This window comes from Musca domestica, unplaced genomic scaffold, assembly GCF_030504385.1.
Source record: "Musca domestica strain aabys unplaced genomic scaffold, Musca_domestica.polishedcontigs.V.1.1 210, whole genome shotgun sequence".
NCBI classification, from domain to species: domain Eukaryota; kingdom Metazoa; phylum Arthropoda; class Insecta; order Diptera; family Muscidae; genus Musca; species Musca domestica.
Genome location: NW_026712259.1, coordinates 131,953 through 156,342, shown reverse-complemented (window position 1 = coordinate 156,342; position 24,390 = coordinate 131,953). Strand labels below are relative to the sequence as shown.

General features: G+C 35.1%; 1 protein-coding gene across 1 annotated transcript; it reads right to left on the bottom strand.

Annotated features, from left to right (window-relative positions):
- Positions 1–14,286: 14,286 nt before the first annotated feature.
- On the bottom strand, positions 14,287–22,851 carry LOC131802559 (uncharacterized). The gene is made up of 4 exons (XM_059122875.1): positions 22,811–22,851; positions 18,389–18,531; positions 15,187–17,749; positions 14,287–14,845 (listed from the first exon to the last, which is right to left on the bottom strand). Exon 3 carries the CDS (start codon positions 17,724–17,726, stop codon positions 16,866–16,868), a length of 861 nt encoding a protein of 286 aa, XP_058978858.1. The 5' UTR covers positions 17,727–17,749; positions 18,389–18,531; positions 22,811–22,851; the 3' UTR covers positions 14,287–14,845; positions 15,187–16,865.
- Positions 22,852–24,390: the final 1,539 nt, after the last annotated feature.

The window sequence follows — 24,390 nt, the reverse complement described above, 5'->3', positions numbered from 1 at the left end:
TGGTCAACTTCTTTTGGTTGCATTGGCACAGTGGGTTGAGGCATGGTAGAAGACAATTTAGCTGCAGCAGTAATGCTAGGATTAGGGTTGAATTGAACCTAATAAATCCCGAACAGTAGGGTTGACATTAGCGTTTTGCATTTTTTCTTTTTTCCTAATTTTTTGGTTTTGGTGATGCAATTGAAGTTCTGCTAAGGTCAAACGCTAACGATATATTTCTTTTTCTGCGTTTTCCCTACCGTTGGCATCAAAATTTATAGGAAAATTACTAAGGATAAATATGAACTACAAACTAATTAATTTTAGAAGACAATAAAATGTATTAATGAATTATACAAACGTTACAAAAAATAGTAAATATTAATAAGACAAAACGTATATAAGTCAATAGATTAACTAAAAATAAAACATGTATACATCAATAGGTTAACATAAAAAAACATATATGAATAAACAGATTAACATAAAAAACAAAACATATTTAAATCAATAGGTTAAAAAAAATAATAATAATTATTCAAAGACAACGACAAATATGAGAGGTGTTTAGGAGTATTTTCAGCTGTAATAAGATGTGTGTGCGGTATATGCTCTTCAAAAAAAGAAAAACATGAATTTATTTCGTAGTGGTCAAGCGCTAACGATATATCTCTTTCTCTCTGTTTCTTTCTGTTTCGTTAATTGTAAAACTTTGCTGAAAAGTCTCTAGTTCGGGATTGCTAATTTGCCAAAAGGAAAGAGGCAAGCTGATAAATGGTTGTGAATATTTGGCTATATTCTAATTCTGTAACATTAGATATTTATTGGCAAGACTGAGAAAATTGGTATATATTTATGAAAAAAATGACACAACTTTCGTGAAATTTTCTCTTATGATTTAAATTGAGAAGTATCACAAAATATCATAAAGTGACATGTAAAAAAAGAATATCCACTTTTTTATGCATTCACCGGGAAAAAAGAAGAATATGGGAGGATGATATTTAATCATTACTAATGGCAAAAACAAAAAAAAAAAATATATATATATATATATATATATATATATATATATATATATATATATATATATATATATATATATATATATATATATATATATATATATATATATATATATATATATATATATATATATATATATATATATATATATATATTGTTGTGGAAACGAAGCAATCCACTACTATTCGTATATAAAGAATATGTCATTGAAAGAAAATTTTATTCATTTTCTATTCTTTGCACGAAACACATATAATTTGTTACGCATACAAATTGAAGAATAAATTAACTCGAATTCTATAATCCTCGCGTTTTAATAGGTTATGGGCCCAGAAGAGGCAAAATTACTTTAAAGGATTAGAATTTTGAATCAAAGGATTTGTTCGAATGGAAAATGGCTGGTATGGTACGCATAGAACCGCTAAACGCGGAAAACTACGATATATGGAAACTGCAGATGCGTGCTATTTTGGTGAAAAACGATTTGTGGGGATATGTCGACGGAAATGGCGAATGTCCCAGAGTAGAAATTGCAGCAGTTGCTTGGAAAAGGCAAGACCAAAAGGCAGCGGCAGATATAATGCTGGCAATGAGTCCCTCCAAACTGGGGTTAATAGCGGAATGTGAAAGTGCAAGAGAAATTTGGTTGCGATTGGAGTCTACGTATCAATCGAAAGGACCTGCGCGAAAAGCAACATTGTTGAAAAGAGTGGCATTGTCTCGAATGCGCGAAAGTGATAAAGTTCGTTATCACTTAAATGATTTTTTCGATGCCGTGGCAAAATTAAAAGAAATCGGAGTTGCAACAGGAGACGAGCTCTTGGCAATTTTACTATTGTATAGTCTTCCGGAATCGTTCGAAACTTTTCGATGTGCTTTAGAGACTCGCGATGAATTACCGAAACCAGAAGTTTTGCGTGTTAAAATTTTAGAAGAATCTGAATCAAGAAAGTCGAAAGAGAGTGATGTGCCCAATGTCCTTTATGCTAAGAAATATCTACCTAAAGATAGACAAACGAAACCTAAGCAATTAATGGATGTTTTAAGTGCGGAAAAGTCGGACATTTCGCGAAAAACTGTAATTCTAAAACCGGTAAGAATGTTCATAGTACACAAAAAGTGGAAGAAAATAGAAAACCGAATGTGTAATTGATGACAAAGGAATCTGTTTGTTTGTATCCTGATTTGAAATCAAAATGGTGTTTGGACAGTGGTTGTACTTCGCATATGACTGCCAATAAAGACAATTTTAAAAATATGTCGGCAGTGGATCAGGCTTTGAACTTGGCAAATAATAATTGTACAAAAATTAGTGGAATCGGAAACGTTGAAGTTTCAGTAAATAATAGAGGTTCGGAAACAAATTTGGAATTAAAAGACGTTCTTTATGTAACTGATTTAAGAACGAACTTGCTGTCTGTGTCAAAAATAACAGACAAAGGTTACGAGGTAAGATTTCGCAAAAACGATGCAGTTGTAATTGGCAAAGGCAATAAGGTGATTTTAACTGCTGAAAGAGTCGGAAACCTGTACTATATTCAAAACCTGGAAAATTCTGTGAATATTATTGAACCTAAGAATGAACTGGATGAGTGGCATTATAAAATGGGCCACATTAATGAAAGAGATTTAAAGGAAATGGCAAATAGTGACGCAGTTTATGGTTTGAAGTTCAGAAGTGATCTAAAGTTATCACCCTGTGAGGTGTGCCTCAGTGAAAAGCAAACGCGGGAAAAATTTCCAAAGAATGAACACAAAACGTGTACAGATTTGCTTGAAATAATACATAGTGACGTTTGCGGACCGATGAGAAATGAGTCGAATGGTGGTGCAAAATATTTTGTAACTTTTATTGATGAAAAATCTCGCTGGTGCGAAGTATATTTTCTAAGCCACAAGTTGGAAAACGTATGCTGAAAATTTGACTGGTCGTAGAATCAAGGCGCTTCAGTCGGATAACGGTAAGGAATACTGTAATCGGGAATTCGACACATATATGGAGAAACGTGGCATTAAACGACGACTTAGCACCCCATATACGCCACAACAGAACGGTATGGCAGAACGTAAAAACAGAACACTTGTGGAGATGGCCAGGTGTATGATGAAACATGCTGGTGCACCGTCATCATTTTGGGCCGAAGCTATAAATACTGCCTGTTATATTAGAAATCGATGTGTTACTTCAGCTACAGGAGAAATACCGTACAAAGTGTGGACAGATAAGAAACCTACCCTGATGCACATGCAAGTATTTGGTTCCAAGGGTTATGTTTTAAATAAGAAGGCCAAATCTAAATTTGAATCAAGATCTGAATTGTGTTTTTTTGTGGGCTATTCCTCAGAGTCAAAAGCCTATCGAATGTGGTGTCCGCGGAAAGGAGATGTTATTATCAGTAGAGACGTCAAATTTATAAATGAGAGTGGATTTGGAAAGTCCTATGATGGCTTCTACGAAACTAGGCCATGCGATGAAATTGAAATTGAGTATGAAGATAAGACTCCAGGATACGAGCAACAAGAGGAAGCTTCAAATGAAGGTATGTCAAGTGACGTTGAAAACGAAACAATAATTGAAATTGCACGAACTCAAAAGAGATCCAGAGGACGTCCGAAACTTGAAAGAGATGGAAAAAGGGGAAGACCAAGAAAATTATTCCATAAAGAGGAAAATAATAAGGAAACGGATCAGCATGGGTTTACAGAGGATGAAACGTTCGAAGAGTGTGAGTTCGCATATTTGTATAATCTAAGTGATCCGACAACAATAGATGAAGCATTAAAAAGCCGAGATGCAAATGAATGGGAAAAGGCTATAGAAGACGAATATATATCCCAAATTAAGAACAATACTTGGGAAATAGTTGAGAAACCGCCTGAAAGGACTATTGTGGAAAGTCGATTGGTATTTCGAACAAAAGGAGACGGGAAGAAAAAAGTACGATTAGAGGCAAAAGGATATGCACAGCGACCCGGTGAAGATTTCCACGAAACCTACTCTCCAGTTGCGCGATCATCGTCAATTAGACTTTTGGCAGCTTTAGCAGCAGAATTTAATCGTGAAATCCATCAAATGGATGTCGTGACGGCCTACCTTAACGGCGAATTAGATGAAAACGTATACATGCAAGTTCCCGATGAACTAGAGCCAATGCTGTCAAGAATGAAAGATGACAAATCTATTAAGAAATGCAGCGAAGAGGCAAAAGAAATTGGTTGCAGATGGCTTAAAGATTTGAAGAATAAGAAATATCCTGTTTGTAAGCTAAATAAAGCTTTATATGGTTTGCGCCAATTTGGTCTCATGTGATACTACAAATTGACAGCGGAATTGAAATCATTAGGTCTGAAACCATGTACGCAAGATCCGTGTTTATTCTCGAAAAGAGAAGGGAATAAGATTTTATTGATTTCCATATATGTTGACGACTTATTGTTGGCTTCCAATGATCCGAAATGGATAAACTCCATAAAGTTTTCACTATCCAAGTCGTTTGATATGAAGGATATTGGTCAAGTAAAGGAATGTTTGGGGATAACATTTGAACAAAATTGTGATTTAAATGAGGTGTTTCTGTCTCAACGTAAGTACGCCGAATTTTTACTTGATCGTTTTGGTATGACAGATTTTAAACCCTCCTCGACGCCCATGGAAGCAAATTGCAAATTGGCAGTACCGTCAAAAATGTGTAAAGTAACCATGTCTAAGTATCCATATCAGAAGTTAATAGGAGCATTAATGTTTTTAGCAGTCACAACGCGGCCTGATATTGCATATGCGGCAAACTTTATGAGTCAGTTCAATACAAACTACAGCGAAGAACATTGGAAAGCAGTTAAAAGAATACTGAGGTATTTGAAGGGAACTCTTGATTGTGGGCTTTTATACAAGAAAACGAATACAGATTTATTTGGAGTAGTCGACGCCGATTGGGGTGGAAATATGTCCGATCGTCGTTCATATTCTGGCTATCCATTTATACTGGCTGGAGGTGCAATTAGTTGGGAAGCACGAAAACCGAGAACGGTTTCGCTTTCCAGTACAGAGGCTGAATATATTGCTATAACGGAGGCAACTAAAGAGGCTCTTTACTTGAAAGGAATTTTGAAGAGTATTGGTTTGAATACAGGTGATGTCATTCTGTGTAATGACAGTCAAAGTGCTCAAAAACTTGCACAAAATTTCGGATACAGCGCCCGTACAAAATATATTGATATTCGTCAACATTTCGTACGCGATTGTGTCAAAAATAAAGAAATATCACTTAAATATCTCTCAACGGAGAATATGCCTGCTGACTTGCTGACAAAAGGACTCAACAGAAACAAGCATAACTTTTGTTCGAAAAACTTTGGTTTAGAGAATCAAGGACAGTAGTGTATTCACTTCGAGGGGAGGTGTTGTGGAAACGAAGCAATCCACTACTACTGATAAAAATGAAAATGAGCAATTCAAAGGGATATGACTCTTATTGCTCCCCTATTCATATTACCACATTATATTGTTGCTATAAATTACTATCTCTTTTAAGATTATATGCAAACGTCTGTTACGCTTCTTAAATACTTTAGCAACAATCAACTAAATCTTCGACAATTGTAATGTGAGAAATATCGGTTACAAGGAAATAATTGAATACTTTAAACCAATGTTGCAAATGGTTGTTAGGAAAAAAACTACGGAATTTTTCCATGAATATAAACGGACTTTTTGTGTTTTTTGGTTTGAAAGAAATTAATGGAATATTGTTCTTTCTACCTTTGTTGTTCGCAACGTGGGGAACTCCCACACCATGAAGTCTCATTCAGCCGGGCTCTTTAGCTGTTATCCTTGCTTTAGACATTCAATTTTAAACGAAGTTGAAATTGTGTCAGTAGCGAAGATCTTTATTCAGCAACTGTAGAAGGATAAACTTGGCTGGGACGAGGAACTGCCAGCAGAAAGGGCAGCAGATGTTAAATGAGTTCAAGTTACCCAGACACATGTTTGATGGAGAGAAACCAACAAAAATTGAGGTACATACTTTTGTGGACGCGTCAGAAAAGGCATATGGTGCTGTGGTGTATCTTTGGGCTATGCTGCCAGACGGCAGGCATATAGTCAGACTCCTTTGTTCAAAATCAAAAATATCACCAATAAAGGAGATCACTTTGCCACGGTTAGAGCTTTGTGTCGCTGAATTGGGGGGCAAAACTTACTGCTAAAGTCAAAGCCGATTTGGTTTACGAAGATCTGCGGATTATTTATTTGTCGGTTTCAGAGATTACATTGTACTGGATCAATTCGGAACCATCAGCTCTTAAGACGTTCGTTGCCAACAAGGTAAAAAAACATACAAGGCAGATCGCTAAGCACTCAATGGCGACATATGGGGACAAAGGATAATCCTGCCGATTTATTATCCAGAGGAATGTTACCAGGTCATTTGTCGGGATGTCTGATGTGGTTTTATGGAACCATGAATCTACATGGAAATTAATCTCTTTGACCCCGAACCCTTGCGTCACAGAGTGGGTTACAGGATATAATCTATGGAATCAATCACAAGGGTTCATTTAGACGATTGCAACGTATTGTCGGTTATGTCCTGCGATTTGCAGAAAGTATAAAAGGACACAAGCATCGAAGTTCGACAGATCCACTGACACCTATGGAGTTAAATCAGGCGATGCAACTAATAGTCAAGACCATACAGGTGGCGGATTTTGCGAAAGAAATTCAGCAGGTGAAGAAACATGGAGCATTGGACAAATCAAGCTCCATACATAGTTTTACTCCGTTTCTCGATGACAGAGGAATACTTAGAGTCGGTGGCAGGTTGGAAGAGGCAACCTTAGCATACGACACAAAACACCCGATGTTCGAACAACGATCCAGGTTTGAAACTCATTCTAAGCATGATCCATTTAGAGAGTAATCACCGTGGTTCACAACTATTGCTGGCAACGTCAAGGCAAAAATATTGGATAATTAAGGGGAAGGCTATGGCTCGCAACATTGTGCAAAATTGCGTAAGGTGCACCCGGGCGAAGCCAAACTTATACAACCAAATCATGGGAAATCTCCCAACCGAGCAGGGTCACACCTGCAAGCCCTTTTATTGTCTCCGGCGTTGACTATTGCGGACCACTATGGGTCCACTACAAAATACGAGGCAAGAGACCACACAAGGTTTACATCGCTGTCTTTGTCTGCTTCGCAACAAATGCTGTACATTTTGAAGTAGTTACAGACCTAACAACGGAAGCATTCATTGGAGCATTGAAGAGATTTATCTCTCGGCGAGGGAAATGTCAAACCTTATATTCAGACAACGCGACGAACTTTGTAGGAGCCAAAAATCAGCTCGATGGTCATTTTCTTGTGGGAGAGCCGTTAACGGCACAGGTTGACCCATCAGCGAACCAATCGTCAACATCATTGACAAGCAGATGGAAGGTAGTATCGCAAATTAGGCATGAGGAGTAAAGGGCCATCTCCAAAGCGATTGAAGACGTCAAGCAGCATGGTAGTATCGCTGATGCTTGTGGCTTTACTATTTTTACCTCTATGCTTGTGTCATTCGTTCAACATACACAAGTTTGAGAAAAAGCACGGAATCTATTTTGAAGGAATTGGAATCACAAAAGTTGTAACAGCAGAATGGAAACTAATCACTTATTATCATTTTTCCCCATTTTGGGGAGATATGGATGGTTTTTCTACCGGCATAAGAACGCTTCAGAAGTTGTGTAAGATAGCAGTTGAGAACAGAAGCTGTGAGATACTTTCGGAAAGTCTCATTCAAGTACAGAATCAGTTGGAATCGAATACACTGAACATATATCCCAGTCGCAGCAGGCGAGGAGCTCTAAACATAGTCGGGAACCTCGCACACTCGTTATTTGGCGTCTTGGACTCAGAATATGCGGAGCAAATCACTGTGACAATTGAGAAGGCAAATGAAGACAACCAACATCTGTTGAATCTTCTAAAAGATCAGACATCTATTATTGATTCAACAATCAATATAATCAGAAAGGACGAAGATGCGAGTCAAAGGAACATGCAAGCATAAATGAACATTTTGGCAAATAAAGTGAAGAAAGAGTAAGATGTGGTAAAGGCAACACAATCAATTATGTTCCTCACTTCGCAGCTCATGCTACTCTCATCAAAGTTGAAATATATAGAAGATAACCTAATCGACGTTTTAACGGATGCTCATCATGGTAGCGCTCCAAACCATCAAGGCTCATATTCCGCCATCTCGTGCTCTACCCATTCGTGAAGATAATGTGCCGGATTTCTTCAAATTAATAGGGAGTAAGGGAAGGGTTATGAAAAACCATATCATATTCGAGATTCGCCTTCCATTAGTGGATCTCCAGCAGAATGATTTATTCAAAATGATCCCCGTATCTATGATGCGATCCGTCGATTTGTTTCAATAGCTTTGAAATCAACATTATTGGCAGCTAACGTCCATCGGGATGAGTTCATATCGCTAACAGCCGAAGAAATAAACAGCTGAATACATACCACAAATGACGTTTTCATTTGCGACAACCAAGCGAAGTTTAGCAAAGGCGATCGGTCACATTTATGCGAGGTGAATTTCTTATTGAATAAATCGTCAGAAGCGTGCGACTTGGTATCAACCATGCTCCACCAAACTTGGAGACAAATGGAACAAAATAATTAATGGATGTTTACTCTAGCCAATTTAACAGAATTGTCCTTTGTTTGTGGTACAAAAATGACTCACCTGGAGGTGCAAGGAGCTGGAACCTTAGAAATTGGGCCAGACTGCATTTTCAAAGACAACGCATTTACAATATATGGTCATTACGAAAACAAAACAACAGTACACACATCATATCTGAGACTTAAGCCAATAGATTCCATAATCTCAAGCATTAAGCTTGTCTTGCTCAACACAGCATTAAACAGCACCTATGAAACACATGCTGCTGAGCTCGTCACCTTACACCAACAGCTAAAATCCATTGAAATCGGACGCCTTCCACAACTAATGGAATCGACGGCCATTCACCATCATACCATCAGCTATCTAGCTCTTTTTATTGGAATTGGAGTAGCTATATACGTCACTGTCAAGTTTCGTCAGCACAGAACTTCCAACAACAACGTCAACCCAACGCCTATTCCCCAGCAGTCAGTCTCATCATCATATGTCATTGACCAGACAGTTTCTTTAACGTTCCGTGGTCAACGTGGGGGAGAATGTTGAAAGGAACATAATATTTACACATAATATTTTTAGTATTTGTTACTTAATAGTTTTGTTCTATGTCACCATATAACTGACCTAATATAATTTTGGTTTCAGTGTTTATTTTAAGCAAGTCATTAACCCAAATAAAGAAATAACTCGATTGGTTTCACAATTGCATGGACTATTGGCTATTTGCTGTTATTGGCTATTTTATTGCTTAATTTGCATTTAATGCTAGTTGTATTGATATCCAAAATGTATAAATACCAAGCGAAAATAAAGATCCTTGGTAGATTACAAGAAATTGTAAACATACCAAGGTTACACAATTCAAGTGTTGGGTATATCTACTTTTATTTATATTAATAAACAGGTTCTTCCAGAGAAGTTTATCCAAAATCTCTCAATTCTTATACCTTGACAATTTTGAGAACTCATGAAGGATGGAGTAACAGTATGGGTACGGTTAATATGTGGGTTATTTGCTCTAATTGGGGGTGGAGAAGGTGGTTTAGGATTTAGTGTAGGAATCTGAACTGATGGTGCGCTTTGATTGCTGATCGGCAATTTTGCAATCGCATCATTTAATTTGTCTACTACAGTGTAAACCTATTCCATCTCCTTACTGACGCTCTTTTCAACTTGTGCCTAAAGACTTGCCTGAGCATGGTTCAAATTATCTTGCACCAAACTCCTGACAAGTTGGTCAACTTCTTTTGGTTGCATTGGCACAGTGGGTTGAGGCATGCTAGAAGGCAATTTAGCTGCAGCACTAGTGCTAGGATTAGGGTTATTAATTGAACCTGATAAATCCCGAACAGTTGGGTTGACATTAGCGTTTTGCATTTTTTTTTCTTAGTTTTTTTCTTAGTGAAAAGTTCCCTAGCGTAGCTGCGTTCATTATATATATATATATATATATATATATATATATATATGTCAGGGGAATGATTCGGGGACACTAAGGAAAATTAAAAAAATGCTAATTTTTAATTAAATTTTGACTAAATTAGCACATATCACCCGATATCTGGGTAATATAATGAATATATTAAATTCTATCACGTTTTATATTCCTTAAGATTTGTTTGAGGTCATCTCTTATATAGCGAATCATTTCGGCCAATGTACCTGGAACACCCTCTTAATATACAGCGATATGGGTTGCCATCACAGTGTTATATTTTATAATTTTTGTCTTGAGTTAAATTGACGCCGACAAAATTGAACGAGCTCGCCTTCGTTTAATTATGTTTTGGAAAAATGCATGACACACATTCACGCTCACACATCCACGCTCACACATTCACGCTCACGTTCTTTGTCACAATCCTACCAACAACTATTGTTTGACGGCAAATACAAAAAAAGCTGATTTGGGAAACAGAATTATGGCTTAACTCAAGTTTAGTAAAAACTCTTAAATTTTTTGGAAATTCTTTCTTTCCTGATCCCGTGAAACTATTTGTACTTGGGGGACGGACCCGGGACCCCAAATTTTTGATTCAAAAGTTCGTGTTCAAGATCCGGTCTGGGTGCACTTACCCGACATGGACAATATAAATATCGTTGGAAAGCTTACGAAAATATCTGTCCAACAAGTGGTCACATGATGGTGCATATGTATAACCCGATTCTAACCAGTTTATTAAAATTATATTTTCAATAAAAAAAAGGTTTACTTCGCGTAGCCGTCGTTGGATTACGAAAACATCAAATTTAGAAAACTTTGGTTCGCGTTAGCTGATGTGGGACATACCCAGAGGAGAAAATCTCAAGCCCCGGAAGAAGGCCTGCTATTTACAAAAAGTGTCAAATTTAGAAATCTTTGCTTCGCGTTAACCGGTGTAGAACATACCCAGAAGGGAAAATCTCAAGCCCCGGCCAAAGGCCGGCTATTTACAAAAAGTTTCAAATTTAGAAAACTTTTTGTAATTCCAACGACAGCTACACGAAATAAACCTTTTTTTATTGAAAACATAATTTTAATGAACTAGTTAGAATAGGGTTATATGGATGTTAAGACCCATATCTCTGGACACGAAAAAGGTATTAGCACAAATCGTAGCATTTTGGAAAGGCAAGAGTGTCAGCTATAATTTGATTTTCAAAATCGATAATTTGACTATAACTTCCGAACCATGACCACTCTCCACTCCTCTCCATCATGTGACCACTTGTTGGATAGGTATTTTCATAAGCTTTCAAACGATAGGTCACAAAAGGGTCCAGGGTCCGTCCACCAAGAAAAAAAATAGTTTCCCGGAATCAGGGTAAAAATACTTACCTCTGGAAAAAATTTCGAAAAAATCGAAGAGTTTTTACTAAACTAGAGTTGTTCCAAAATTATTTGCCAAAAATTTGGCCAGTGTGTCCATAATGTGAACACATTTGATCAATTATTTTCCTCTTTTTTGGTCAAACATTTATTTGACGGTGTTTGGAAAAAAAATTAATATATGGTCCGTTCCTGAACTTCATGAATGTAAATGTTTTTACAACAATAACCGATTTTCCCTTTATGATATCGAAAAAATTGCAAACTAGTAGATTCTTGCAGGTTCTGGAACAGGCCAATAATTGAAATGAATACCCACATAAACACAAAACAATACTACCCTGCTATGATTTTTTGTACAATGATTTATATGCGTACTTATACGCGTACAAATTTAGATATAGCTCCCATATATATCTTATTCTGATTTCAGGTTTATTGTGTAACATTACTCCAAATGAAATGAAAATTTGCACGTATGGTCGAATCAAGCCAAGGAGTGTAATTTGGCGATTACATTACATTTTATTTAAATTTATTATTTCTCTTTAAATTTAAAAATATTTATTTTCTATTTAAATTTATTGTACACTAAATATGTAATGTTAGCCCAAATGGGATGGATCCGATTAGACTTTTAAATCCCCAAATGACACAATATGCAGGCCATAACATTTTTTATAACCTCAACCATATATGGCTGGAGAGGGTTATATCATCTGTTACGGTCAAAAGTGCAGGGCATTTGGAGTCGATCTAGCGATGTCCGTCTGTCTGTCTGGCTCGTGCGCACGATAACTCTCGAAGGGAGTATCCCATTTGGTCCAAACTTGGTACATCGAAATATTTTTGTCAAACTTAGATCGAATTTGGAGATGGACAATATCGGTCCACTGCTTCTGGTACTCCCCCACAAAAGGTAAAAATTTTCATAAAAAATAAATTACCGCATTGAAAGAGAATGGATTATCTGATTTTGTTCAAACTTTGCAAATCGGTATATATACGTTACTCCAAGATCAAGTGTGAGAATGGACAAGACCGGACTATTCAAAATTCGAACCCCACAAAGGGTTCGAATTTTGAATATCTAAAACGCTAATAAAATCCGAAATATACGTCGAATTCTTTTTAAATACATACAAATATTTTACCATTATAAAATCTCCTTCTGGTACCTCCCACACAAAGGGACAAATTTTGAATGACCAAAACGCTCATAAAATGCGAAATTAACATCCGAATTAATCCAAACTTAACACGTCCCAATATTTTTGCCAAAACAACACCTGGCCTCCGTCATAGAGGGTCCAAATTTGGAATATCTAAAACGCTTAAAAAATGCGAATTATACATCGAATTCTCTTCAAATTTCACACATACTAATATTTTTATCATTATAAAAATTTGCGTAGATTGGATATAGCGGACCTCTCCTTCTGGTATCTCGGCCAGAAAGGGTCAACACTTTGTATAACCAAAATGCTGATAGAATGCGAAATAAGCATCCAATTATTTGCAATCATCGCACATTCCAGTATTTGTCCGAAAACAATTTGAAAAATAATATCTATTATAAAATGTGAGTCCTATCGTCTTCAAATTTCGCACATCCCCATATTTCTACCAACGCAAGATCAGGTTTGAAGAATGGATAGATCGAACTTTTCCTTTTGGTACCTCCCCCACAACGGATCAAAATTTTGAATAACCATTACAATCATAAAAGGTCAAATTATTATCCTATTCTTTCCAAACTTAACACAACTTGAAACAACCTATTAAAATAACCATTTAGCAACGAATATGTTTAGTGCTGAAATCGGCCTAAAGGTCGTAATTATGGCTCGAGTTAGAGTCAAAAAAGAAAGCCTATTGTTTTGCATAATAGGAATCGAAATGGACCAAAAACAACATCATTTAAGAAAATTACTGCCCTCTACAGGTCACAATAAAAGTCCAATCGAGGAGTAATTCTTGAATGTGTTTAGAGTTTAGGTCCACTTCGAATGGACATCGGATAATATTTAGTGTATGTGTTATTAATTATTAGCAATAATTTCAAATATAAATTTAGATTTCGCAATAGGTACTACTTTCTCTAAACAGAAAATTGTCTGTGCAGATCTACGACTTCGTATAGGCCCCATATAACCGTGACTACCAATATTCGATATTTTGAACATTTTAGCTACTTTTTCAAATGAATAATAACAGACGCCGCTTTTCTGACACGGCATTCAATGGAATTTTTTTACATTTTAAAAATTCATTCCCGATGTATATATGTTTACAGAGGAATATTGAAGTAGATTTCTAATCGGGCTTTAACGGAGAAAAACGTAAACAGGGGCACACACATGCTGCTAAATGTTTCCAGTTCTTAACATATTTTGTCTAAATCACCAGAGATAAATCTACCAATGTTAAATGAATACAAAGAAAACTCCAGGTTGTACTTAAGACAAACATTGTATTTCAAAAAATGTTTTAAAAATAGAATTTATTACAAATTATAAATATGTAATTAAATATTATTAAAAATATGTGTTATATGTACGTTTTACATAAGTATTTTGGTAATGTTGTAATTTAAATTTCAATACATTTTAAATAGTATGTTTTAGTTTATTACATATCTGTTTTTAATATTATTCATTGGAAAGCCCAAATTCACATAAATATATATATATATATATATATATAAATATTGTTTATACAAAAATAAATATTAAAAAGTTTTCTTTTTACTTTTGATTTAATATTGAAAATAACTTTAGTTGAAATCTTTTATTTAGTTTTAGTTAAGCATGTTTAGGTCTGTTATGGTCATTTGCTCTGCAAAAGTAAAATATTTATTTAAGATGAAAAATAAATTTTGATGAAAAATTAAGTGATTTGAAGGTTTCCATCCACAACCATTTCTTTATTAATAGTATTAACAGGTTTCAATAATGGCAAGAGTAGAATTCATCAACGAATTTCGTACAAGAGTAGTATTCAAAAAAAAATTCATCATATAGTTAAAAATTATTATTTTCAATGAATTGCAAATAACTAAATCGAAATTATTAGTGTATTTACTCAACAAACAACTGAGTTTATGTATCTTACATGTAATAAATGAATTAAGTGGAATCTTGCCACTTTTTTTGTTGATTGTTAATCCATGTTTTAATCTGAGCTGGTGTTCGCCGGTTTAGACATTTATGTTTTACTGCATCTGCACATTGTTTAAAAGTTGGTAACTTATCTAAAGTAGTAGGATCACCAAAAATTGACTCGATAGCTTCTCGTTCTTCGCTAGTCCATCTGACTCTTCTTGTTTTCCCAAAAGGAGAAGCTAAAAAAACAATATTATTAATAAAATTCTAAACAAGTAAATTCAAGCAGTTTGCCACCACTTGCTAACTTTTGTTTTAAATTTAATCATAGATAAAGAACGAAATGGTGTTTGTGTCTCAATGGATAGTACGAAATAAATATAAAATTAATCTATCAAAAACGTAGAATATCATAAATAGAAAGAAAGTAAATAGAAATTAATGTAGAAAGTAGAATACGGTAATGTCATTGGTTAGGAACATTGAAATAGTTTGGCGACACAACCAAGCAAGTAATTCACTAGATTCTCAAGGACAAGTAAATAAAATCTTAGATCTAAACATTTCGTGTTTAACTTACTGCTTCGTTTTCTTTCTTTAGACGAATTTATATCTTGTAATTCTTCAACGTCTTCAAATGCTGATGATTCGTCATCAGATGTTGAGGATTTGTCATTAGATATTGATGATTTGTCATCTAATACTCCATACTCCGTGTTACCCGGCATTTCAGGGCATTCGGGCGAAAAACAGTTAGCATCCTGAGTGCTATCTTTGTAATTGTTATTAACGTTGCAACCAGCCGCGGACAATAAAATTTTAGATACAGTCGTTATTTCGGCCATTGGGACTGGTATTCTGTATATGCTTTTGTGAATGTCCTTGTGGTGTCCAAGAAAATTTGCTAGTCTTTCCACAGTAGATTCTTGAACGTTTAATAAAGATGTATATGTAGCTATATGTTTTCGCAGTTTCGTTCCTCTTAAGTCGTCAGGAAATGAAGCTCCGCACTCCGATGCAAATTTTGATAATAATGGACATGCTCTATAATACATTTTAGCTAAACCAGATTTTCCCGGGGCGCTGAATATATATGGATTGGATTCGCGTATTCCAGCTTTTTTTCGAAATTTTATGATAAGGTTGATTGACTTTAAACACATGGGATCTAGTAGAACGCCCACCGTTCTTCCTAATTTTCCCCGTAAAGATATTCTCACAAATTGTTTAGCAAAATTAATTGATTGTCCGACATTTTTTCGAGAAGACCAGCTTCTACGCTATTTGTTATTTCTTCTTTATTGTTGAAATTGTCAATTGTAAGTCTTTCTATTTCTCCAGCTCTTCTGCGATTAAAAACTTGAATGCATATTAGAGTTGCCTCAACTAGATCTTTCCATGCTTGAAAGCAAAAATTTTATTTAATATTCCAATAGAACGTAGCATTTTTGATCTTAGAAAATCGTACAGTAGTTTTATATCTTTCTTATTGGGCAAATTAACTTTTTTTGTTCTTCTTTTGTTTTCTCTGTCCTCGATCGCTTTTCTATTAATCTGCGTAGGCGTTTCATCCACCCATAGAGAAACAAAATTGTCCAGCAGAGTTTTTAAATCATTTTGTTGTTTTTTTATAAACTCATTTCCTTGTATTTTCGCGCATTTTTTTTATCAAACTGGTCAAACTTGTAGCTACAGCTGGTGTAGCAAATCCCTTGGTGAAGTCCCATTTGGCTGTATTTCGTAAAGCTTCAATTGCTTGATCGAAGAAGAACGGTTTGAACATTTCTTTTAACTCAGTGATCTCCGGTTCCAGTTTCATTAACTCTATCTTAAACCGCCCCAGTAGTCTCATATGCGATCTTATCTGATCATGATGGTGGGTTTGCGATAGTTTTTCAGATAACCTGTTCCCATATCTAATGATTAGTTCATCGTAGCGTATGGCCTGGCTTACCTCATCGTTACGTAGAACTGGGAATATTCTACTTTTCATTTCCCGATTTGCTACAGGGTGCAAGTACTGTGTCAGTTTTCGGCCCTCAATAAAATTGGATCTTTGATTTTTCTTTTTACTACAATTGCGGACATGAGCCCTTGCTGTGTATTTTCGGTAAAAGCCTTTGCACATTGGACAACACACGTAGTCATCCGGATTGTGTTTCGCATTTTGTTGTTGTCGTCTGAGAACAATCAGTGTGCCTGTATTTTGATCTCTGGATGTGTTGTGAATGAAATCGCCTTGTTTTCGAAGTTTGTCAATTATTTGAAGGCGATCTTACTCTTTTTTGGAAGTGCCATTGCCATTTTAACGAGTTTTTCGCCTTTATGTTTTAAAAAGAGATGTCTTGCAATTTTAGTTTGTAGAGTTTTACAAAAAATACAGAAGTGTTTTTTTGACTTTTGATTTGAAAGTGGCACGGAAACTTGCGCAATGTTTAATGTGTCGGAAATTTCCAAAAAAGAACTGGCATTTATGGTTGTATTTTCCATTGTAGAATCGGGCAAATATTCTTGTCCAGATGAACTTTCGTCATTTGCTTGAGATGTGCTGATGTTTGTTAAGCTAAGCAAGTTGTTTTGAATATTTGTCAATCTGGGGTTTTCCTCGTAGGTTTCTATCGTTGTCGAATTTTTATGACTTCCCAAATTAAAACTACTGCTTTCATTGAATGAATCGTCAGTAGTTTTTGTGTCATGTTTATTAGGTTTACTAGCAGATGGTTGTTTTATTAACGGAGTGTGTTCTTCGAACATTTGATTTGTTTGTATTTCTATTTCAATGAAAACATTATCAGTCGAAATTGCCCTGGGAGACGACTTCGATTGCCATGATAACGACGAATTATGTCCCTCGTCAAATACATTTTCTGACTTCTTACTAAGGTTTTCAACCGAAGACGACACTGAATCATAAAGGGCGCTATTATGCAGTATGCCTTGATCCGTATCTTCTGATTGTTGTTCTTCAATATACAAACTTGAAGGGCTTTTTAATAACATAGGTTTGGTATAACCTGGAACCGGACAACCAGAATTTTCTGTTGAGGCATCGCTTGCTTGGTGTATTGTATTTTCATCTTTTTTCACTGAAGAACTTTGAACTGCATATATATCTTTCATCTCCGAGAGATATATTTTATCATCTAGAAGATTATGTTGTTAGTATTTGTCGTAAGCATGAATTCGTATATTTGCAATAGGCCCCGAAGTTAGCCGTTATTAAAGTGAATAAAGCAAAAACATGCCAATTGGAAACTTTATGTTTTAGATATAGATGCGCCATTTCATGTGGAACTCAAAAATTGGATTAGAAATAACGCGTCTGAAACTTTTTATTTCTTTTTGGACGGTTTTGTATAAAGGAAAATTTTTTCGTTTGCTGTTTTGAACCTATAATTAACGTTTTATAATTTATTTCTCAGAAAATTAAAAAAAAAAAATAAAATAAAAAAAAAAAAGTAAAATAATAATAAAATTAAGAAATAATTAAGTTTAATGGACAAAATGTTCATTCGATTTCACTAAAATATGTGATTTAAATTAACTGCAAATCTATACTTTGATTTATAAAAAAATATGATGTATCCTTTAAAGTGCGATTTACGGAAAAGTGAATTAGGATGAAGGCAATTAAAATCACTCACATTCTTCTCCCCAATAGGCATATTTTACTAATGATTTAGATGTTTGTACTTTTTTTTATTAAAATTTCTTCAATAGTTATTTTTCGTGTCATTTCGACCAACGATCGGAACTTTTTACAAGTTGTTCATTATACTTACCACTTGATAATATTAATCGCGCTGCATAGAAACATCCTTTAAAATTAACCGTACAATTCTCTCCTTCACGTTGTTTAATGCGTTTTGAATCGACAATATGTAATTCATTGTTGTGAAATGCAACCAAAGAAAATTTATTTATTCTGAAATACAAACAAATTTTTTTATTTCATGAACAGTGCATGAGTTGAAGAATATTTATTAATTTAAATATAGGTGAAACGGCCAACGATACATGTTACAACAAACAAGTAAAAAACAGTAAATTCGGCCGGGCCGAACTTTGAATACCCTCCACCATTTAGAACGAATTTGTAAATTTTCGAAAAAGATAATATTCGACAAAAATTGTGCTAAAATCTTATAAATACCGAATATAGCCGTTATATTAGGGTCTGCACGACGTGCACCTACGTAGGCATTGTTTGTCATAAGCCATTACCATATTCCAAACTTGAAATAAACGGTGAATAATATAGCAAAAATCAGAGCTATACGAAAACCTGGACCTGCATAGACAATTTTCTGTAGTTCCCATTACGAACTCTAAATATGTAATTTGAAACTACTCCGGTGAATAATGACGCTAAAATCATCAAATTACCGAATATAGGGAGGTACCGTTATATGGGGCCTATACGAAGACGTGGACCTGCATAGACAATTTTGTGTCTCAGGCTGTAGCATGCATTTCGAACTTCAAATGTCAAATTTGAAACAATTCTGGAAAATAATGTCGCTGAAATCATAAAAATACCGAATATCGGGAGGTACCGTTATATGAAGGCTATATGAAAACGTGGACATACCATTTACGAACTTAACCTGCCTACTGGCAAAATAAAAATTTGTCAAAAAGTTTAGCCTTCTATCTCAATCCGTTCGAAAGATAGCGTAATTACAACAGACAGACATATATACAGACGGACGGACGTCGCTAGATCGACTTAGAATTTTACGCTGATCAAGAATATATATACGTTTTTGGGTCTGACATGAGTATTTCGAGGAGTTACAAACGGAATGACAAAATTAATACACCCTCCATAGTATGGTGGAGGGTATAAAACGTAAGATAGAGCTACTAGCAAACTACATTTTTTTTCTAAGTGTGCCTGACCTCTGCCAATTTTGTGTATGTATTTATAGTTTTTAAAAATAAAATACTTTTAAAATAAGTGATTGGAAGAAACGTACATTACGGGACGCGCATTAAAGCTATTCGCCTGCTTATTGTACCATGCAAGGGTGAGCGTCAATAGCTCGTCTAGAATACTCATATTGAAAAGCATTTATATTTTAAGTCCTTTAAATTTCATATCTTCATAACAGTTTGGGCCCAATATGGGACAACAGCATAGGATTCAACTTTGTGGTCCCCTCTTTTGGAAAGAGCGTTGAAAAAGCTTAAAATCTCATCTAAAAATGTTATTAAATTCCATTTATCTATTGAAATGCTAAGCTTGTACACCATAAATATTTCTAATTTTATTGTTGTCTTAAGAAATGATCTGTGTTCAGGGAATGAAAAAATTAATTATTATAAATATTGTGTGAAACCCTTACAAATCGAAAGTGAAACTACCGTGTGAACATAGTGATATATTCCTTCAATAGCGCACAGATTATAATCACTCTCATATTTATCTTTGCGCTTTCCAATATATTGTGCCTACCATGTGTACAACACATAACTGAATTTGATTGTTTACAAAAATGTGTATTATATCCCAATCAACACTACTGAAACTTGAATGGAAAAGCGGAGATAAGTTTTCGGCCAAGGATGAAGAAAAGAACTGAAATACTGAAATTTTATGTGTGTGTCACGGTTGGTGTCTGTGACTGCGATTTGGCGGTGATTTAGTAATGCATCCAATATTTGTACGAAAAGTTCTCTGAACGTCTCTAGTTTAGTAAAACACTTCGATTATTTCGAAATTTCTTCCAGAGGTAAGTATTTTTACCCTGATTCCGGGAAGCTATTTTTTTCTTGGTGGACGGACCTGGGACCCCAGATTTTTTATCCGAAAGTCCGGGTACAATACCCGGCCTGGAACGGATACACTTACCCGATATAGTGGTCACATGATGGAGTAAGTGGTCATGGTTCGGAAGTTATAGTCAAATTATCGTTTTTTTGGGCTCGGATTTTTTATGAAACCCCCAGAAAGTCAGAGAAGTCCCATTATGGGGATCAACAAAATTGATGCCAAACTATAGCTGACACTCTTTTCTTTCCAAAATGCTACAATTTGTGCTAATACCTTTTCCGGGTCCAGAGATATGGGTCTTTCCATCCGCATAAACTCGATTCTAACCAGTTCATTAAAATTATGTTTTCAAAATGTTCTAAATTTGACATTTTTTTAAAGCCGGCCTTCGGACGGGGCTTGAGATTTTCTCCTCTGGGTATGTCCAACGTCCAAGTTTCTAAATTTGATGTTTTTGTAATCCAACGACGGCTACGCGAAATAAAGCTTTTTTATTGAAAACATAATTTTAATAAACTGGTTAGAATCGGTTATGCAGATGGAAGGACCCATTTATCTGGACTCAGTAAAGGTATTAGCACAAATTGTAACATTTTACAAATGTAAGAGTATCAGCTATTATTTGGCAATTTTGTTGACCAACATAGTGGGCCCTTTGTGACTTTTTGGGGGTTTTACAAAAAATCCGGGTCCAAAAAAATTGATAATTTGACTATACTTCCGAACCGTGACTACTTACCCCATCATGTGACCACTTGTTGGATATTGTCCATATCGGGTAAGTGCATCCGGGTCCAGGCCGGTTCTTGAACCCGAAAAAAAATAGTTTCCCGGGATCAGGTTAAAAATACCTACCACTAGAAAAAATTGAAGAGTTTTTACTAAACTAGAGTTTGTAAGGTAAATAAATGAAATGAAATGAAAACCTAGATCTCTATGGTACTATATTTGTTATTGGGTGAAAGAATGAAGCTGAAATCCTGAAATTGCATACTTAGTGTACTCTGTGTATTATAATTGTACGAAAAATTCTAATTTGTACTAAATTTGGTGTTGAGTGAAGGTTAGTGTCTGTATTTGAGAGAGGAAAATGGTTTTGGAAAAAATTTGTCCTAGAATCGATGAACAAAGTGTGCATTTTTATACCCTCCACCATACTATGGAGGGTATATTAACCTTGTCATTCCGTTTGTAACTCCTCGAAATACCCATGTCAGACCCAACAAAGTATATATATCCTTGATCAGCGTAAAATTCTAAGTCGATTTAGCGATGTCCGTCTGTCTGTCTGTCCACTATCCACGCTATCTTTCGAACGAATGGAGATAGAAAGCTACACACATTTTTATTTTTCCAGTAGGCAGGTTAAGTTCGTAAATGGGCCATGTAGGTCCACGTTTCATATAGCCCCCATATAAGGGTACCTCCCTATATTCGGTATTTTGATGATTTTAGCGACATTATTCACCGGAATTGTTTCAAATTTAGTATTTGAAGTTCGAAATGGATACTACAGCCTAAGACAAAATTATCTGTGCAGGTCCCGTCTTCATATAGCCCCCATATAACGGTACCTCCCGATATTCGGTATTTTGCTGATTTTAGCGACATTATTCACCGGAATTGTTTCAAATTTGGTATTTGAAGTTCGAAATGGATACTACAGCCTAAGACAGAAAATTGTCTATGCAGGACCAATTTGTCCATTTTGATGATTTTTGCTACATTATTTACCGTTTATTTCAAGTTTCGCATTTGAATATGGTAATGGTTTATAACAAAAAATGCCTATGTAGGTCCATGTCGTACAGACCCCAATATAGGGGCTATATCCGGTATTTTAAATTTTTAACAGAATTTGTTAAGGATTTTTTGAAATTTTTCAAGTTCGTTCCAAAATGATGGAGGGTATTCAAAGTTCGGCCCGGCCGAACTTACTGCTTTTTAACTTGTTAGTACTAAACTGGTGGAAATTAAAAAAAGCATACAACAAGTATGATTTGTTTCACGTTTTTGGCAACAATATTTTAGGTATTTTATTAACAATAATAGAAATGCTGGTTTGTTTTGAGTGGTGGCTTATAGGAAAATTTAGAAGAATTACATTTTTGTCTTTGACGCTACACTTCTAAACTAGTGCTTTGCAAGATTATTTTTATAAATTCATATGAATTGCACTGTAACTCAAAATGTGTTAAAATTATTCTGACATATATGTGCGAATTTTCAGTTTTACTTGCTACAAACCCGTTTAAAGTGAATATATTGCTGTCGGTAAAATTTAGGAAGATGTGGAATGTGTGAAACGGAGAGAACTTGGTTCTTCTGTTTGGTTACTTCACTATGTAAACACTTAAAACACTGGTACTCTACTCTCAAATTTTTGGGAAAGTTGGATTTTATTTGGATAGTGTAATTAATTTCTTACCTTGTAGATACACAACGTTCCTCGGTTATTTCCTTAAAGGATGAATCTTTACGGAATTGTTTGGGGACATATTCTCAATGGATTCTCTTATGGCCGACATTGTAGATGGGGAATAACATCTTGTTTTCCTCAAAGCAGACTTGTCATCATTTATTTGTGCTCCTTCAACGAACTCATGCCCTTGTTGCATAGGTTGTTGTACAAATTTGTTCAACTTCTTTAGATGCAATTACTTCTCCTTTTTTTATTTTGTGTAGATATTCCATGTCATCTGTATAGTTATTCGAAATAAATATATTTTAGTATTGTATTGAAACATTAAAAAATTCAACTATTTTATTTTGAGAATTTAGGAAATATTTTCCAAAACAACTCTACATTCATTGTCGCACAGTGTTAGCTAGCCATAACTATAATTTTGTATATATTGCATGTTCAATTTACCACTTGCAAGGATTAATATAGCCGAGTAGGAACAGCCTTTATATTTAACGGTGCAATTTGTCCATTGTTTGCCTAACAGATTTTGATTTTACGACCCATAGGTCCTCGTTGAAAAATTTCACCAGAGAAAACATTGTGAGACTAAAAAGAGAAACAATACGAAAAATGAGAATAAGAGAAATTTAGGTGTTTAAGTAGAGTTGTGTGAATAGAAAAAATTGGAACCAGAATTCATACCACCAAGCCTGATCTCATCTAGCATGTCACTTTCACGTGGAAATCGTTCCAAAGGCCCTATTATTGTTCTATGAAAATTTGAAATGAAGAGCTTACAAAGGAAATATCTTTTATATTAATTGCTTTTCAGAAATCTTATTATACACTCAGCCATAGTATGAGGGTATATTAAGTTTGTCATTCCGTTGTACCACATCGAAATATACATTTCCACCCCACAAAGAACACATGTTCTTGATCAGCATAAGATTCTAAGTTGATTTAGCAATGTCCGTCTGTGGAAATCACTCTAGCTTTCGAGCGAAATGAAGTAGATTGATGAAATTTACTCAGATGTATATATGTCTGCAGAAATTTTGGTATTGAACATATGCCATATAGGTCGACGTCTTCGCATAGCCCCATATGACAGTACCTCTCGATATTCGGTATTTTAATAATTTTAGGGACATTTTTCATCGAAATTGTTTCAAACTTAGCATTTAAAGTTCGCAATGGGTACTACAACCTATGACAGAAAAATATTTATGCAGGTCCACATCTTCGGATAGCCCCCTCATAACGGTACCTCCCGATATTCGTATTTTATGATTTTAGCGGCATTTCACCGACTTGTTCAAACAAAGCATTTTAGTTTGTAATGGGTACTACAACCGATAACAGTAAATTGTCTATGCAGGTCCACATCATCGAAGAGCCCCCATTTAGTGGTTCCTCTCGATATGCTGTATTTTAATGATTTAAAAGATATTATTTATAGGAATTATTCCAAATTTCATATTTGAAGTTCCTTACGGGTTCTACAGTCGATGGCAGATTACCTTTGTATCATCATTTTTAGTCAAAAAAATAGAATATTGGTATTTGTAAGTAAGTAAATAAAAAGGGCCTTTTATAAA

Bases quoted from the DNA above. Each gene is read 5' to 3' on its own strand.
- LOC131802559 (XM_059122875.1), bottom strand. From the start codon at position 17,726: ATGAAAGATATATATGCAGTTCAAAGTTCTTCAGTGAAAAAAGATGAA.